The sequence below is a fragment of the Halichoerus grypus genome, chromosome 5 (genome assembly GCF_964656455.1).
Source record: "Halichoerus grypus chromosome 5, mHalGry1.hap1.1, whole genome shotgun sequence".
In the NCBI taxonomy this organism is placed as follows: domain Eukaryota; kingdom Metazoa; phylum Chordata; class Mammalia; order Carnivora; family Phocidae; genus Halichoerus; species Halichoerus grypus.
In genome coordinates, this window is record NC_135716.1 from 161809185 (window position 1) to 161827799 (window position 18615).

At 48.7% G+C, this 18615-nt stretch overlaps 1 protein-coding gene across 1 annotated transcript in view; it reads right to left on the bottom strand.

Moving 5' to 3' along the window:
- Positions 1-18472, bottom strand: part of C5H1orf94 (chromosome 5 C1orf94 homolog) — a 40338-nt gene extending 21866 nt beyond the window's left edge. Inside the window, exon 1 of the mRNA XM_036065281.2 lies at positions 17978-18472. Coding sequence (XP_035921174.1) covers positions 17978-18303 — 326 coding nt within the window. The 5' untranslated portion in view covers positions 18304-18472. The remainder of the gene's footprint in view (positions 1-17977) is intronic.
- Between the last annotated feature and the right edge of the window lie 143 nt (positions 18473-18615).

Sequence of the window (18615 nt, forward strand, 5' to 3'; positions counted from 1 at the left end):
TCAGGACCCTGGGGTCCCTGTATCAAAAACCACCCACAGATGGTCCCTTCTCAGCACCTGAGAGGACTCACCTGCCCCTCCCCAACCTCGGACACAGGCAGAAGCTGAGGATGAACCCCTGTCCTTTTTATTTTTTTTCATTATGTTCAGTTAGCCAACATATAGTGCATCATAAGTTCTTGTAGAGCTCAATGATTCATTAGTTGCATATAGCGCCCAGTGCTCATCAGATCACGTGCTCTCCTTAATACCCATCACCCAGTCACCCCACCCCTTACCCCCTCCCTCTATAACCCTCAGTTTGTTTCCCAGAGTCCAGAGTCTCTCATGGTTTGTCTCCCTCTCTGATTTCTTCCCATTCAGTTTTCCCTCCCTTCCCCTATGGTCCTCTGTTCTATTCCTTGTATTCCACATATGAGTGAAACCATAGGATAATTGTCTTTCTCTGCTTGACTTATTTCACTTAGCATAATCCCCTACAGTTCCATCCATGTCAATGCAAATGGTGGGTATTCATCCTTTCTGATGGCTGAGTAATATTCCATTGTATATATGGACCACATCACCTTTATCCATTCATCTGTTGAAGGGCATCTCGTGAACCCCTGTTCTTACTCCTCTGGCACATTACAGCAGTCGGGGCTTCTTAGGAAGCTGGCATCCTTGCAGGGGCAGCGCAGTGCCAAGAATGCAGGGCCCACTCTGGCTGTGGGCCCTCCGTGTACCCCTGAAAGGCTGTCCCCAGGCCCCCAGCCCTCCCTCGGGCCAGCCTCCACAAACTCCTATTTCCCTTGCATCAGTCACAAACCCACTACAGGCCAGACAGGAAGCCAGGCATCCCTATACATGCTTGAATTTCATCCTCTCCACACTCCTGGGCAATAGACAGCATCATCCCCACTTTACAGATGGGGAAAAATGAGCCTCAAAGAGGCCAAGGACCTTGTCACCTAGAAAGTGTGGGGATGTGGGTGGGTTCGGCTGCCTTCACGACCTCCTCCTACCCCACCCGGCTTCCTTTCCAGGGATAGCTATCCAGCAAGGGCCCCCTGCCCCACAGCTGAGCTCTGTTCCCCAACCCGAGTGCAGTCGGGGCTATTGCTGGTTTCATTCTGTCTCTCCAGCCTGTGGAGGATTATCACGGTGAATCCTGAGTCTGTCATCCGTGGCATTAGCTGTCCCTGACAGCTCCATGTCAGCTGCATGTCTGACGAGCATGTCTCCTGGGTCTTCTGCCAATTTATGGATAGAAATGTTGAAGGGAACGAGTCCAGGGCCGAGCCTTGGAGACACTGCTGGAGACCCTCCCCACAGCCTGACAGTAATCCTGGATCAACACTTCGGGGGAATAAATCAATCCCGTCACTATCATCCCATCTCCTCTTCTCCAAGACAGCCTTATTCAAACACCTCACTGCAATCAAGATTCATCACACAGTTACAAGTCCCTGATCAAGGGTGTCCCTACCTGCCCCCCAATCCCCCAAGAAAACAAGATTCGTTTGTTCTTGTTTCTTCTAGAAAACTGTATGCCTGCAGAGTTAGGATGTTCTCAGAACTCAGATCAATCCATTTCTCTGCTTAAACCCTCATGTGGACTCTCATTACATATAGGATAAAATTTAAACTCCTTCCTGACCTTCAGGGCAGTATACAAAGTGGCCCATTAACCCCCTCCTGCTTTAACTCCTCCTTCATCCAAGCCACTCTGGCCTTAAAAATATTCCTTGACATGCCAAGTTCACTCCAGCCCCAGGGCCTTTGCATTTCCTGTGGAATGCTAGATCATGCCCTGATGCTTCTTCTCATCATTCAGGCCTCTGTTCATGTTTCCTACTCCCCAAGTAGCCTTTCCTGCCCATTTTTAAAGTGCCCCCCCCAGTAGGCACTGTCTGCTCCATCAGTCTGTGTATTTTCTTCATTGTATCAACCACCATCCACAGCATCTTTTTTATGTCTTTACTCCCCACAAAAACATAACCTTCCTGAGGGCAGGGACAGTATCTTGTTCAGCACAGAGCCCCAGGGTCTAGAGCAGTGCCTGGCATCTGACTCCAGCTCAGGGAGAATTTGTTGAATCAATGAGGAAACTAGCTCATGAACTTATCTTTACTCTTGTCCATCTCTTGGAGCTCTTGACATCAAGAGCTCTGTTGCCAAAGACTGCCCAACTCCTTCCACAGGTTGCAAACTCTCTGGCTTTGGTTCCATTTTCTGGCCCCCGTGCCTGGCCTGGCATCCCTAAGCTGGTCAGATGACACAAAACCACCTGCTTATCCCAGTCCTAAGAACTCCCCATCTCTGCACGGCGGTTCCCACGCCAGACCCCACACAAAGCCTGCCTGATCTCCGCAACCACTTTGGGGAACCCAGGAAGATTTTTCATTCTTCCCACAACTTCCCTGGGTTCAATGTCAAGTCTGCTCCCCTGCATTTCCTGGAATCTATCTTTTCTTCTCTCTTCCTAAGAAGTCTTGCCGATTCTGGCACCTCTCCCATGCTATTTGCTTTCTCCTTTGAGCTGGTAAAAACCATAAAATATGCCACAGACTCTATCACAGTGAATCATTCAGGAAGGTTAACCCAGCGCCCGGGCGCTGACATAGGAAGAAGTCGGGATTGGTGCTGTGACCCCAGCAGCTGCCACCACCTCTGCGTTGCCCACCTCCAGAAGTGACAGGTGTCTGATGGTGGCTCTGGACGCAAGCGCTGTGCATAATTTCTGCATTCGCAGTGTACAGTCAAAGAAAAATAAAGGCTATTGAATGGTTGGCACCCCTTCCCAGAATAATGACTAAGCAAGCACACTGTTAGCTCCCAACAGCGGTTCTGTGTACATGATAACACAGAGCAAAGATGAAAACTGCTATTCATCTGAGCCAGACAACAGAAAAATGCGAGCAGAGAATTGTTAGTGCTACAAGAGGACACCCAAAACAAATGTTTTCTTCCCACCATGGCATTTCAGACCAACGACAAACACGGTGCCCAAGCCCGGTACCCGGCAACATGGCTGGTTGTGACTGAAGCAGGGGAAGGGCCCCAGGTCTGATGCGGACCCAGGCCTGAGTGATGGTCCCTCCACAGACTGACCTCATGACCGTGGGTGAGGTTCTCACTTCTCTACCTGTCCACACAGCTGAGCAGCAGAGAGTAGTGGCTAAGAGCTCACTCCCTGGGAAGAGTCAGGAGTGGACTCAAACCCCCCTGGTTAAGGGTGCCATACCTTATGCAAGCTGGCTAACATGTCTAAGCCTCAGGTCCCGGGTCACAAAATAATAAGGTTAAGTGCTTATGGAGAGCTAACTAACCGGCCAGGCGCTGTGTTAGGTACTTTCCATGCCAAAGTCTCATTTGAATCCCCACAACAGGGCGCCTGGGTGCCTCAGTTGGTTAAGCGTCTGCCTTCGGCTCAGGTCATGATCCCGGGGTCCTGGGATCGAGTCCCACATCAGGTTCCTTGCTCTGTGGGGAGCCTACTTCTCCCTCTCCTCCCCACTTGTGCTCTGTCTCACTATCTCTCTCTCTCTCTCTCAAATAAATAAATAAAATCTAAAAAGAAAAAATTTTTGAATCCCCATAACAGCCCCAGTGGGGTAGTGTGGTCGACTGATCACAGTAACAGCCCCCATTTTATCATGCCTTCCTGTGTCCAGGCCCTTTGATAGTTTCCACACATCTTGATTCAGTAATAAGTGAAAATACCTAGGAATAAGTGTAACCAAGAAGAGGAAAGACCTGTACTCTGCAAACTATAAGACACTGCTGAAAGAAATTGAAGATGACACAAATGAATGGAAAGATACACCATGCTCATGGATTGGAAGAATTAATGTTGTTAAAATGTCCATACTACCCAAAGCAATCTATAGATTCAGTGTAATTCTTATCAAAGTACTATCACATAACTAGAACAAATAATCCTAAAATTCATATGAAACCACAAAAGACCCCAAACAGCCAGAGCAATCTTTTTTTTGTTATTATTATGTTAGTCACCATACATTACATCATTAGTTTTTGATGTAGTCTTCCATGATTCACTGTTTGCGTATAACACCCAGTGCTCCATGCAGAACGTGCCCTCTTTAATACCCATCACCAGGCTAACCCATCCCCCCACCCCCCTCCCCTCTAAAACCCTCAGTTTGTTTCTCAGAGTCCATAGTCTCTCATGGTTCATCTCCCCCTCCGATTTCCACCCCCTTCATTCTTCCCCTCCTGCTATCTTCTTTTCTTTCTCTTAACATATATTGCATTATTTTTTTCAGAGGTACAGATCTGTGATTCATCAGTCTTGCACAATTCACAGCGCTCACCGTAGCACATACCCTCCCCAGTGTCTATCATCCAGCCATCCCATCCCTCCCACCCCCCACCACTCCAGCAACCCTCAGTTTGTTTCCTGAGATTAAGAATTCCTCATATCAGTGAGGTCATATGATACATGTCTTTCTCTGATTGACTTATTTCGCTCAGCATAATACCCTCTAGTTCCATCCACGTCGTTGCAAATGGCAAGATTTCATTCCTTTTGATGGCTGCATAATATTCCATTGTGTATATGTATACCACATCTTCTTTATCCATTCATCTGTCAATGGACATCTTGGCTCTTTCCACAGTTTGGCTATTGTGGACATTGCTGCTATAAACATTGGGGTGCACATACCCCTTCGGATCACTACATTTGTATCTTTGGGGTAAATACCCAGTAGTGCAATTGCTGGGTCGTAGGGTAGCTCTATTTTCAACTTTTTGAGGAACCTCCATACTGTTTTCCAGAGTCAGCCAGAGCAATCTTGAGAAAAAAGAACAAAGCTGGAGGTATCACACTCCCAGATTTCAAACTAGACTACAAAGCTATAGTAACCAAAGCAGTATGGCACTGGCACAAAAGTAGACCCATAGATCAGTGGAACAGGATAGACAGCCCAGAAATAAACTCATGCTTATATGATCAGTTAATCTACATAAAGGAAGCAGGACTGTACAATGGAGAAAAGATAATCTCTTCCATAAATGCTGGTGGGAAAACTGGACAGCTACATGCAGAAGAATGAAACTGGACAACGTTCTTATACCATCTACAAAAATAAACTCAAGATGAATTAAAGACCTACATGTAAGACCTGAAACCATAAAACTCCTAAAAGAAAACAGGCAGTAAACTCTTGGATAACAGTCAGCAGTATTTTCTTGGTTGTCTCCTCAGGCAAGGGCAACAAAAGCAAAAATAAACAATGAGGACTACATTCGAACTAAAAAGCTTTCGCAGAGTGAAGGAAACCAATAAAACAAAATGGCAACCTACTGAATGGGAGAAGATATTTGCAAATGATGTACCTTATAAGGGGCTAATATCCAAAATCTATAAGAACTCATATAACTCAACACCAAAAAAAAAAAAACAAAAAAAAAAAACCAAACAATAATCAATAATTTGATTAAAAATGGGCAGAGAAGCTAAATAGACATTTTTCCAAAGAAGAATGCAGATGGCCAACAGACACATGAAAAGATGCTCAACATTACTCATCATCAAGGAAATGCAAATCAAAACCATAATGAGGTATCACCTCACACCTGTCAGAATGGTTACTATCGAGCAGACAAAAAATACCAAGTATTGGCGAGGATATGGGGAAGAGGGGACCCTCATGCACCGTTGCTGGGAATGTAAATTGGTGCAGCCACTATGCAGAATAGTACAGAGGCTCCTCACGAAATAAAAATAAAAATACCATACAGCCCAGCAATTCTACTTCTGGGTACTTACCCAAAGAAAATGAAAGCCCTAATTTGGAAAGATATATGCACCCCTATGTTCACTGCAACATTATTTACAATAGCCAAGATATGGAAGCAACATAAGTGTCCATCAATAGATGAATAAAGAAGATGTGGTACACACACACATGCATGCGCATGCATACACACACACAGAAATATTACTCCGCCATCAAAAAGAATGAAATCTTGCCATTTATGACAACATGGATGGGCCTAAGGGTATTATGCTGTTGAATAAGGCAGGCGAAGAAAGACAAATACTGTATGATTTCACTTATATTTGAAATCTGAAAAAGAAAACAAATGAACAACCAAAACAAAATGGAAATAGACTCATAAATACCGAGAACAAACTGGTGGTTGCCAGAGGGGAGGAAGGAATGGGCAACACAGGTGAAGGGAATTAAGAGGTACAAACTTTCAGTTATAAAATACATGAGTCACAGGGATGTAAAGTACAGCATAGGGAATAGAGTCAATAACACTGTACTATAATAACTTTGCTTGGTGACAGATATGGTGACAAGATGTCCAGTACTCATTTTGTAATGTATATAAATGTTGAATCCCTACATTGTACACCTGAAACTAATATAATATTATATGTCAGCTATATTTCAATAGGAATATAATCCGAATTAAAAACAAAATATATATCATACAGAAGAGAACAATAAGCAGAGACTCATAAAGTGCTTGGACATTAGGGCCCCAACCCTTGTTTGTCTTGGGACTTAGCCACCTCCATGGGCACGAGCACAGGAGAGCCTGCCAGAGGATGACACAGCCCACAGAGGGAAACCCCAAGGTCCCCGGGCCACCCCTCGCCACACCCAGCTGACTGCAGACTCGGTGAACACGAGTCACGTGTGGTCAGGCCCAGCGTCTCCCAGAAGAACCACTTGGCTGAGCCCGGGCCAGCTTGCTGAACCACAGAAATGGGAGCTAAGTAGATAGTTGTGGTTTTGAGTCACCAAGCCTTGGGGTGGTTTGTTATAGATCAAAAGCTAACTAACACAGAGAGAGATAATTTTCCCAGTTTTTAAAAATGAAGAAGCAAAGAGACAGAGAAGTTAGGTCATTTTCCCAAGGTCACAGAATTGAGAGTTAACAACGGGAATGAGCTGAGGCAATCTTGCTCACATGCTACTCTTCTCAACCCCTGGGCCACATTGCTCTGAAAACCAAGAGTGAAAAGCTGTGTGGGAGAATACTAGGTGCATACACCTAGGTTGGGAGAGTGAAAAAAGCCTTGTTGAGGAAGTGTCATTTAAGCAGGGGGAGAAAAGAGAGAAGAACGTATTCAGGTAAAGAATGCAAGGAAGAACGTTCCAGACACAGGGAATAGCACACATGAAGGCCATGAGGCGGGAAAGGGCTTGGTGCATTGGCGGGACTGATGCTCAAGGGCATGGGGCACATTAAGGGCAGGGTCACGTGAGGTGACGTTAGCGATAAAGGCAGGAGGCAGTATGAGCCAGGCCTTGGAGTGATGTGAGGGGATTTGATTCTAAAGGCGCAGGGAAGCCACTGGAGAGATTTCAGCAGGGAAGTGCCAGGCGTAGGTATTTTTCCTCCAGGGAGCAGCCCAGAGGAGTGACAGGAGGGGTCTGGGGCCTGAGCCACGATTTGTGCCAGATATTATGCTCGGTGCTTGTCCTCCCAGCAACTAGGAAGGATGGGTAGCATCTTCATTCCCAATTTAGAAAGAGGAAACTGAGGCTCAGGAAGTCTGAAAGGTAACTTCAAGTTCACCCAAGAGCAGGGTTGGATCCAAGGCCACATGGCTCCCAGCCTCTACTGTAACCACTGCCCTACATTGCCCCAAACAGCAGAAGTGGGAGAAGGAGCAGGGCCTTTGCAGTCCAGAGACCTGCACTCAGACCCCAGCTCTGTCCTTTCTGACGGGGTGACCTGCAATTCACTTCCTTTCTCTGACCTCGGGCGCAGGAGGCCAGAGGCCAGGGAGCCAGCCAGGAGCTAAGGATGAGGCGGCAGAAGGCAGAACTTGGTGGGCAGGTGAGTGGCTGTGAGTGGGGGTGGGCAGGAGATCCAAAGGGCCCCAGACAAGGAGAGGCCTTCATCATGGAGGCAGACGCTCTGGTGTCCAGCCTGGCACCATCCCTAGTGAGCCCCCGCCCTTGCTTGACCGAGGGTGGTGGACATTTCTGGGTCTTCCTGTCTGCATGAGGAGCAGAGACCTAGTTTCTGTTCCCCTGGTGCATTCGTCACAGCACCCAGGGTGCCCTGCCCAACGTGGAAGGAAGGGACACAGCCATCTCAGTCAAAACTACCTTGTGTCTATCTTCCCTCTCCCCCAGATGTAGGATTCGCTGAACTACCCTGGGTCTCCCTCCCCGCACACACACCGCACACATACACAGCAGAGCCACAAACACACACGCCACAGCCGTGCACACACACACACCAACACCAAACACACACACACACCACAGCCACGCACAACACATGCCACACCCATGCATATACACACAGCCCAGCCATGTACACACACCACACCCATGCACACACACACATCCCAGTCACGCACACATACACAACCACGTGCATACACCACACCCATGCACACACACACAGCACAGCCATGCACACACACACACACATCCACATGCACACACACACACATGCACACACACAGCAGTCGTGTACACATACCCACGTACACACACCCATGCACACAGCCATGCCACAACCATGCACACACACAGCCATGCACACACATACCGCAGTCACCCCCCCACATGCACACACACCTCACCCATGCACACATCCCACACAGCTCCCCCAGCCGTACACACGTACACCCATAAACACACACACACACACATACACTGCCACAGGCTTGTGGAAAACCAGCAGGAAGGAAAGGAATGAGGAGGGTGGATACTCTGTCCGTGGATAGCTCTGACGGGCTCAGGTTAGGGTGGAGGGGGCACCTGAGAGAAGCGGCAGATTCACCTGCCACCCCAGGGCCTGCGCACCTGGGTCCCAAAGGTACCTGGGAATGCCCTGAGCTCTGTCTGCTGGGACATCTGGGGGGGCAGAGGGGCAGGGGGCCTTCAGAAGGCTCGGCCTCCCGCCCCTCCTCCACCCTGCAGGCTGTGGGAGGATTAAGTGAGCCGGTGAACGTGAAGCACTCGGTAAACTGTAAGGAGCGCTATGCAAATGTTAGCAGCTCCAAGGAGAGCCCAGGGCTGCAGGCTGGGAGCCCTGCTGACCCTTCACCACCCAGGGCCTAGCTAGGGGTGGAGGGGGGGACGTCCCCGGAACCTCAGTCTTGTCACCTGCACCATGGGGATGGCGACACCCCTCAGGATTAAAGGAGGTAACTCTGTGAAATCCGTCAGCTGCCCCAACGCCCAGCCTGGACGTCGCGTTCCTCTCACTTCTCAGCAAAGGCTTTCACACTGAGTGGAGCCCATTTTTTTATGACGTCCTTGGCATACACTTACAGCTCACTCCATAAAGCTCAGTCTCCTTCCTTCTCGCGCTTCTTTGGAACACCTTCTCAAAGCTGTGTCCCTTTTAAACCTGAGGATCTGTCATCGTTGACCCCCAAAGTACCGGAGAACTCTCACACAAATGCATAGGAGTCACATGGGGCAACTGTTCCAAATGCAGATTCCAGGGCACTCTTGGGGAGATGGCAGTTCAGTTGGTCCAGAACAGGGCCCAGGTATCTGCATTCAGAACAGGTATCCCTGAGGCATTCCTCCACCCCCCCACCCTCCCAGGGTTTTGATGCAAATGATCCCTTTGATGTAAATGAGACACCCAGCCAGGTGGGACTTTCCTGGGCGGGCAGTTGAGAAGGCAGATTGGCACAGGGAAGTGGGACACCTCCCACCACCCCTCCCTGGCCCTCGTCCCCCAGGATGGGAAAGGAGAAGCTGACAAACAGGAAGCTGGTGAGGGCTGGGTGCCCCAGACTGGAAGGGTTTTGGGGTGGGACAGGACCTGCTGAGGAGTGAATACAGCAGTAAGAGAGCCTCGACGGCAGCTGTGAAGCTACTGTGATTCGTATTGTTCAAATTATCTTTAAAACTTTTCATTTGAATCTGTTTAATAAGAGAAGGCCTACCCAAAGGAAGAGGTATTTTTTTAATGCGACTTGGGAGCTGAATTGGAAAGAAGGTTGCAACAAAGATATTAAAAAGGGGATTAAACCAAACCACCAGTGGCCCATCTCTGCAAGCTCCCACAACCTGCGACACAGCTCCTGAAACCATAAAATTAAATTAAAAAGGGGGACACGGGCATGGGACGTTAATCATGATTCATCTTCCCTCTGCTGCTCATGGTTCCTGGTGCTAAGCAGACGCGGAAGGGCTATCCTGATGGGCTCCTGGTGTCCAGGAAGGAGCTTAGGCCTTGAAGCCTCACGGGACTCCTATCTCTGCTCTGTCCCCTCCTAGCAGGATGACTCTGGGCCAGTTGCCTAGAGTCTGAGCCTCGGTTTCCTCATCTGTAAAATGGGAGCAATATTGACCATCTACTGGGAAGGGTTGCTAAGACAATGAGATAAACAGAAAATTAAAATGGAGAGCCTGGCATATATAAGATGTACAAGAAAATGTTAGTTCCCCTCTCTGCAGCTTACGCAGAAGGAGGAAAAAACCCTGCAATGTCTTGCCTTATCCTTATTCTGTCCTTGGGTCACTCAGCGCTTCCTCTGATGACTGTGGCCCCTTGCTTGGATCCTGGCCACCTCCGGGCCTCACCCTCCTTGCAGTGCATTTTTATGGTCCATCCATCATTCACTTCCTCATTCATTCATACGCACTGCATAGCAGCCACCCAGTGCCAGGAACTCAGCTGGGCACCGGGAGACAAAGATGAGTAAGACACAGTCCTTGCCCTTAAGGAGCCACGGTCAAATGGGGGAGGAGGGATTATTGCCACAAGGCAGTGTACAAAATCTGCCTGATGATCAGAAATCTCGTGCCAGAACCACAACAACAGATCCCATGGGATGCTGTGTCCTCCCCTTTGGCCAATGGTCAACACAAGAGTTGGGCCTGAACCAACTTTTCCATTCCATCACCCTCATGTAAAGACCCCTACCTCACAGTCCCTAGAGTTAGGGAAGCATTCGTCTCTCCCGATGATCTCTCCTGTTTTCTCTTATGAGATGATATAAGTTATAGAAACCAACTGCTACGTTCCCACTGTTTGCCCTGGCGGCCAAGAACCTCAAAGCAAAATGCTAGCCTTGGTTGAGTGGTTTCTATTAGGTTAGGTTTTCAGGTATATAAGTTTCCTCCCCTCATACCATTCTTGATTACTTAAACCCTGTTATTTTATCCTCGATCAAAACAATAATGGTGATGATGATGATGGAGAATAACTTGGAGTCCTTATCTTATGCCAGGTGCTATGTGAGCTTGGCATGCATTCTTTCATTAACCTCCACAATAATCCTTTAAGGTGGTTGGTCACTACAACATTTTCCATTTTTCAGATGAGGAAAACGGGGCACAGAAAGTCTGAGCAACTTGGTTATAGCCAGGAAGTGTGTTGGGATTCTAATCCACCTCTTTCCTTATTTTATTGTTTTCCAAGGCACCTTGAAACTCTTAGGAAAAAGAGAAGGTATAATTATGTATCTAAATTAAAAGGAAGAACATGGAAGAGGGAGGAAGAAAAAAAAAATGTTGAGTGGGTGAGCTGTGAAACAGTCAAGGGATGACACACTTATTCTACGTTTTTAAGGATAGATAGGATTTCAATAGGCAGAGATATGGAAGAAAGGCATTCCTGGCACTGGAATAACCCAAGCAAAAGCAAGGAGCTATGCACCTGCTGATGGTTCATCTCGGCTTACTGAGAGTTTGGAGAAGAGCAGCAAGACATGCAGCTAGACATGTAGGCAGGGCCGACACAAAGACCCTTGTAGACCAGGTCAAGGGGTTCAGAAGACAAAGAGGGAGCCATGGGAGATTCCTGAGCAGCTCTGTTGACATGCTTCAGGAATATGAAGCAGGTGAAGGGCGAAGCACATCCAGGAAGGAAAGGAACCAGACACAGCCGGATGAGATGTTCTGAAAATGGCAGAAAAGAGAGCGGCAGGAAGGCAAGGAGTCAAAGACCATCCTGAAGGTGAGTGGAGGACAGAAGGGTTGGGGGGCCTTAAACCTCTGTCTGCCATTTTGTGCACTAATTCACCTGACAACCAGGATGGGGGATGTCAATGTGACCGGGTTGCAGCAGTGGCGGAGACCCAGCCCCAGGAAGCGTAAGGGAGGGAGACACACAGTGTCCAGGTGTAAAGGATTCCAAGCTGGGGCCTGGGGGGTCTCTGCCATTTACAAAATGTGAAGGGATGTAAGGATGTGTTTTAAGCAAAGAGTGCACAGCAGCTTTCCTCAGATTCTGAGATGTTTGACCTCTTAGAGAGGAGAAAACTCTAGCCTAGAGCATCAGACTCCAAAGGTCTTCGGAGCTGGCTTTGGCTCTAGGACACCAGTGTCTGCGTTTCCATGTGTGAATCTTGTCCTAATCACGCCCATCACCAGGTTTCAAGCTTTTTAAAAAAACAATAACAATAACAAATAAATAAAAGTGAGCATATATTCCAAGCAACTTCTCCAGGAAAGAAGGATTCATTCGATTGTTCAAATAACCATAGCACAAAAGACTGGTTTGCTGGGAGAGCGGCTCCAATAACACAGCACTTTGGTTTCCAAGTCCCAGCGTCCCCGCCAGCCTGGAGGACTGGTCAGTGGGCGCAAACGGCACGGATTTACTAAAGCAAGTGCAGAACAGCCCTCTTCCTTCTTGAGGCAGATACCTCAGAAGGCTGTCAATCAGGAAATCATTTCTGTTTTTTAAATACTTAAGTGGATTTCCTTTCTTTGTGTAGAGTTATCTTCCTCCTTAGGTCTGGCTCAGGGTAACACCCACCAAGGCTTCCGACTCTGCAGACCCAAGCTCTGTCTGACTTGGGGACATGCGAAATTTCTCTAGTGCTGCCTGAGGGCCTGGAAGCCACCAGAGAAGGTAGCCACACCCAGCAAGCCCCAGGCCACCTCTCCACTCTCATCCACCCCCACACATGACATGCCATCTCCAGGGAGCTTCCTATCCCTCCCTGCACCTGCAGGATGCTTTCTGTAGGCTGTTCTCTCTTCTCAAGACCCAACCATGGATCCCCTTTGCAGTGACAATCTTGCCATCCTCTGCTCCCAAGGGGCCATCTCTGTACCCTTCATCACACGCACCGTGCAGGGGTCTTGTCTCTTGACCTTCCAGCTTGCCTCCCACAGCCTCCGCCAGGAAGCTTTCCCTGAGCCCCAAGCCCAGCCCCTGTGTGCCCCTCAGTGTGTTCCCACGGTGCCAGACTTCACCAGCACATGAACGGTAATATGTTGGGCTCTGCCTTCCTCAAGACACTGAAGGTCCGTGAAGGGCAGAGACTGCCCCCATCCTTCCCACCACTGTATTTGTTTGCGTGCTTTACCAGGCATGCAGTAGGTGCACAATAAATACTGTCAAATGTCGTTGCTGTCTCTGGGTCCATGCCAGCCACCAGAGTGGGAGCTCTTTGAGAGAAGGGCTCCTGTCCTGCTTATCTCTGTGTCGTGGGACCCAACACAGGGCCTGGCACCCAGAAGTCAACTGTGAGTGTTTATTGAATGAATCTGTAAACAAAGGGACGAACCAATGCCACGTCCCAGTCAGGGCAACGGAGTCAACAGCAAACCCAAAACTCTATTCTGAGGCTGTGAAGGGTCAGCAACAGGGGGAGCGAGGGAACAGGTGGTCCCAGGCTGTGAGTCAGGAGGTGGCTTGCCACGATGCTCTAGGCCCAAATTTAAGTCTACTTAAAAGATAGCTGAGTAAGATTCTGGAGTTTAATGAATACCAGACCGAATTAGTGATTTCTCCTCAAAAACCCATTTCCCCAGTCTCTTCCCCACCTCAGGAAATGGCCCCCGGTCCAGCCAGTGGCTCAGGCGGAAAACCTCAGCGGAACCTTGCTGTCTCTGTGTGCCCCAAATGTCAGCAGGCCTGCCGGCTCCTCGCAGGACAGCCTCTGACTCTCCTGCTTCTTCCATCTCCACTGCGGTCGCTCAGATCCAGCCACCACCGCCCTGGAGCCTCACCTGGACCACTGGGGCATCTTCCAGAGGTCTTCCCACCTCCTCTCCCTGTCCACTCAGCAGCTAGAGAGGTCTTTAAAAACCAGTGAATCCGCTCATGCTACACCCCCTTCCTTCAAGCCCTCACGCGTGTCCCGTCATACCGCGAATCAAATCCTCACTCACTACATTGACTCCCCCAGGCTGCCTACACCTTGCCGGCCTGCCTCCGATATATCACCTTGTCCCATGTCCCATCACACCCCTGCCCCAGCCCCGTGGTCCCTCAGTACCTCTCCATGCTCCCTCCTACGTCGGGCCCTCTATGGTCGCTCTCCAGTCTGCCTGGACACCCCTCCCTGGATTTCCCCTGACCGACTCCTTCTTGGGATCCAGGTTTCAGATCACATGAGCACCTCTCCTCGGAGAGCCCTTCCCTGACCACCCTCTACCGAAGGGTGCTTTCCCTTGATGCGGTTTTATTTCCATCAGAGCGCTCATTGCTATCTGAAATTATCTGGTTTATTTTTATGTGTTTGGTTTCCTCCAACTAGAATACCGTAAGTCCTTTTCATGTTCCAAAACTATCACAGTCTTTTATTTACTTGTTTTCTGTTTCTGTCCCCTACTTGACTGTAAGCTCCAAGAAGGAGAGCCTTATCCAGTTCACGACTCTATTCCGCTCCCTCTTAGCACAGTGCCAGGCACAGATTTGATGCTTATTAAATATTTGCTAAATGAATAATTGAATGAATGAATGAATAAACTCCAAATGTGCCCACAAAATGAAGCTGGCTCATGGAGAAAAGTGAATGTGGCATTAATCACCATTACCATGAATACAGAATAGAAACAGAGAAGATCCAATTTGCACAAACTGGATCATACCTGGATTCCTGTACTTGGTTCTGGTCGCCACACTGCCAAAGGGACCAGCACACATGAGGGGAAACTTAGAAAACCAGAGATGATCAGCTACAGAAACAAGAAATCCTAGGAAGAATATTGTTGCCATCTTTTCATATCGAAAGGGCTATGGAGAGAACGAGGGGATTGATTTAGTTTGGAGCCCTAAGTCCATTGATCTGAACCCAGATCAATGGGTATGAGTTTGATAGAGATAGATTCAATATAGGAAGAAAATGGTCTTTTGACAGCCAGCATTCGTAGCGAGGGAAGAGACTACCTTAGGAGGTGGTGAGCTTTCCATCTAAGCAAGTGTACAAATAGATAACCACTTGGCAAGGATGTTGAGGAAGAGATTCAAGCAGCAGAAGATGGCCTCCAATATCCCTTTTGGCCTTGAGATGTTTGGGGGTTTGTGATATAGAGGGATTGAGTCAAGAAAAAATTTCTGGCTAGCAAGAGTTTTAGAATTTACTTATCTAGCCACCCTGATAGCAGAAAATATCACCAAAACCAGGTCTACAAATGAAGCGGTGGGAAGATTAGCTGAGAGGTATCTCGTGGGCTTGAAGCCAGCTCACTGGATTTGAAATCCGTTGTCTATGTGTGACCATTGAGAACACGGGCCTGCCAAATATGATAATGATCCAAAAAGATGCTTCCATTTCCAGGGGAACATAGCCCATACTCTCTATCACCCAGTAGCTAAGATGAACCTGGGTTTGCTTTCTGAAATTCTACCTCTTCCTAACCGGCGGGCCTCGGGCAGAGAAATGAACCCCTCCAACCTGTGACCTCATCTGTGAAAATGATTTTTTTTTTTTTTGAAAATGATTTCATTTAAAAACCAGGGAGGGAGGACTCGAACCAAGAATGGCACAAGTGTGGTGATTAATGAACCTCGGTGACAGACCCACATTCACTATCCTACTCTATCTTATGCACGAGAACATCCACATAATACAAAGTAAAAAAGAGGGGGAGTTTAAAATAGTACCAACCTCATGTAATAATTACAGGGCTTAACAAGATCATCATCATCATTATTATTACAGGGAATTTATACAAATCCTAGCCATTACTGTTTTTACCAGGAATGTTTAAATATCCCATTGAATCATCCCAACCGCCCTCTGAGATGGCGGTAATCGCCATCTCCTCTTGGTAGATGAGGAAACTCAAGCTCACAGAAGCTGAACAGATCCCGCATCGGGCGCAGGGCGGCAACTCGGTCTGAAGCCGGGGATCTGACTCCACCGTGGCAGCTGCTTTGATTACAAGAGGAGCCCCTCCTGTCCTACTTGGTGGATGTCTACACGGTTCTGACATCGGTTATTCATCTACAGCTGTGGTTTCCTGGCTCCTTTCTCAGTAGCAAAATCATTGTTTTTTTGTTTGTTTGTTTTCCCAAATGCAGCTTTTACTGAGAACTCCAGGAAGCAAGACCTCAAAACACCCAACAGCCCTCTGGCTGAGGTGGGGATGGGGGCCCAGCAATCAGGCCCCTTGATTCTAGGGTGGCCCTTTGAAGCACCTCTGGGTCTATGAGCAGAGTGTGAAAACCCCCGACTGAAGCCAGCAGCAGCAACAAAAAAAATGCTAAACTCTGAGAATTCCATTTAAGGACAGCCTCCTTTGCATAATGTGGGGGGGGGGGTCCTGTGTGCACCACATATGATCCTCATTATGGACTCTGAGGTGGACCAGGCAGGGCACATCATCCTCAATTTGCAGATGAAAAACATCAAGGCCAAATGGAGTTAAGCAACGGGCCAAAGGTGCACCAGTTCACTTTTGGGCCAAGTGCAGACTGGAAGTAGAGTCTGTCTCCATTAACTCAGTGTGACCTGGCAGAGAGGGTGCCATCTACTGGAAATTGCCACTGACCCTTGGTCCACAAAGTGGACAATCAGCTTCTTGGCCACTGAGAGCTGAGCACAGCCCCAAGGGCCCCCTGCCAAGGCCCTGTCCCAGAGCAGATGGCAACGGGCAGGGGAAGGGGGGTCAGTGCCACTGGAGGGCTGGACAGCAGGATTTTGGCAGTAGACGGGCCATTCCCATCCCAGCCATGTCATGCTGAGCACAGGGCAGGATAAGCAATAACAGCCAAAGTGCCTTCCACCTTCATCTGCAGCCCGAGAGGGGACGGCAGGTAGTGCACACCTGGGGAGCAGTTCCGCTTCGCCTCTCTTCCTAGCTCTTTCATAGAAATCCCTGAAACCAGACACAGTTGATAATTGCCTAAATGGTCCCCCCCACTCTAGCATCTCTGAGCTGACCCGGAGCATGTGTTGGAACAGGCGACACTTAATTATCACTTAGTCTTTAATTAGCACTTAATTATTAACACTTAATCCATCTGTAAAATGGGGACACTAATACCTGGCTCATAGGGACTCTGGGAGGATTAATTAATGTTTGCAGCCCACTCTGAAGATGCCAAACATTGAACGGAGGCTCAGCAGTGACACTGATGACCGTGGTCCTTTATGTGCTTTTCCTAACGAGCTCTCTCCTTCCTCTCCTTGTGAATATCCATCCCCAACAATATCTGCCCAACATGAAGCTCTGTGTTTCCCAGACACAGGATTTCCCATCCAGGAAAAGGGCTATTTACAGCCATCTTCCCGCACTTTAATTTTCTATTGTGCCCTCTGAATATGTCAATGCCTTCCCAGTAAATATTTTGATGTGCGCTCTTGCTGCAGCTTCTGTGGAGGCTGAATGGGACAGCTGCTCCCTGTATTAGGGAATTCCAGATGTGCTTTAAAACCACCAGACTCATCTGTGCCAATGCCTAGCCTTTGGGGGTGGGAAAGGGAAAATATCATGCAGTTGCCTCCAGGGAAAGCCATGGGCATCTGACCCTCAGCCCAGGCCAGCGTGGGTTTTCAAGGTCCTCAAATCTACATCTGGGTTGCCTACGCAAAATGAAAAATGTTCCCTTAGTGGGCTGGTAAAGAGGCAGCAGAAATACAGCCCTGGTCTGGCCCTTCACCCCGGTAACTTCAGGACCCCAGTCACCTCCCCTATAAAGATTGGACAAAGGACCACAACAGGTGGATGAGCCTTTAGGGTTTAACCAGACTGAACAATGGGCCAGAACATTCCCCCAGAAGGTTGGACCTCAGCTCCTCCCACCTCCCTTGATGCCAGCCCCAGAGGGGGACACTCACTCTTCTTGGAAGCTGAGCCCGTTGTCTCTTGGAGTCCCAGCCATGGGGGCGGAGAGCTGTTCCTTAGTCCTGGGCTGCAAGGCCTCGGGCAGGCCTTGAACTCTCTTCCAGATTTCATGGCAAGTCTTGTCTAAGCTGTCTTGGGGTGTGTCCTGGTGGATCCAGATGTATCTGGGGAATGGGCCCAGGGCAGAGGGGCTCTTGGCCACCAGGGCCGGGGATGAAGGGAGCCCATTCCCACTGGCCATCCTCCTCCTCTCTTTCCGGAAGCCCCTTTGTCCACCCAGGGCTCGAAGACAGGGGGACCATCCACCACCACCCCTCATTCACCAGAAAGGGAGATGAGGATGGGCAGAAGCAGGTCAGTTCTGTCTGGCTATTGCTTCAGCAAGGTGACTTATGTTCAGAGCCCTTCGATTTGTGTGTGAGTGGTGGATGGAGGACAGCTTTCTTTTGGGGAAGGGGAGCTTATTTTGATTTGTTTTTATTTGCTCTTTCCTGGCTTTTGCCCCCCTCCCCCTCTCCCTTAGAAGAAAATATTTGAAAGTCAACAAAAACCAGTAGCTTAGTAACCGTGGAATCCCCCTGAGCTCAGGAACCAGGCGCCTGGGCGGGCAGAATGACATCTGGGAACAGCT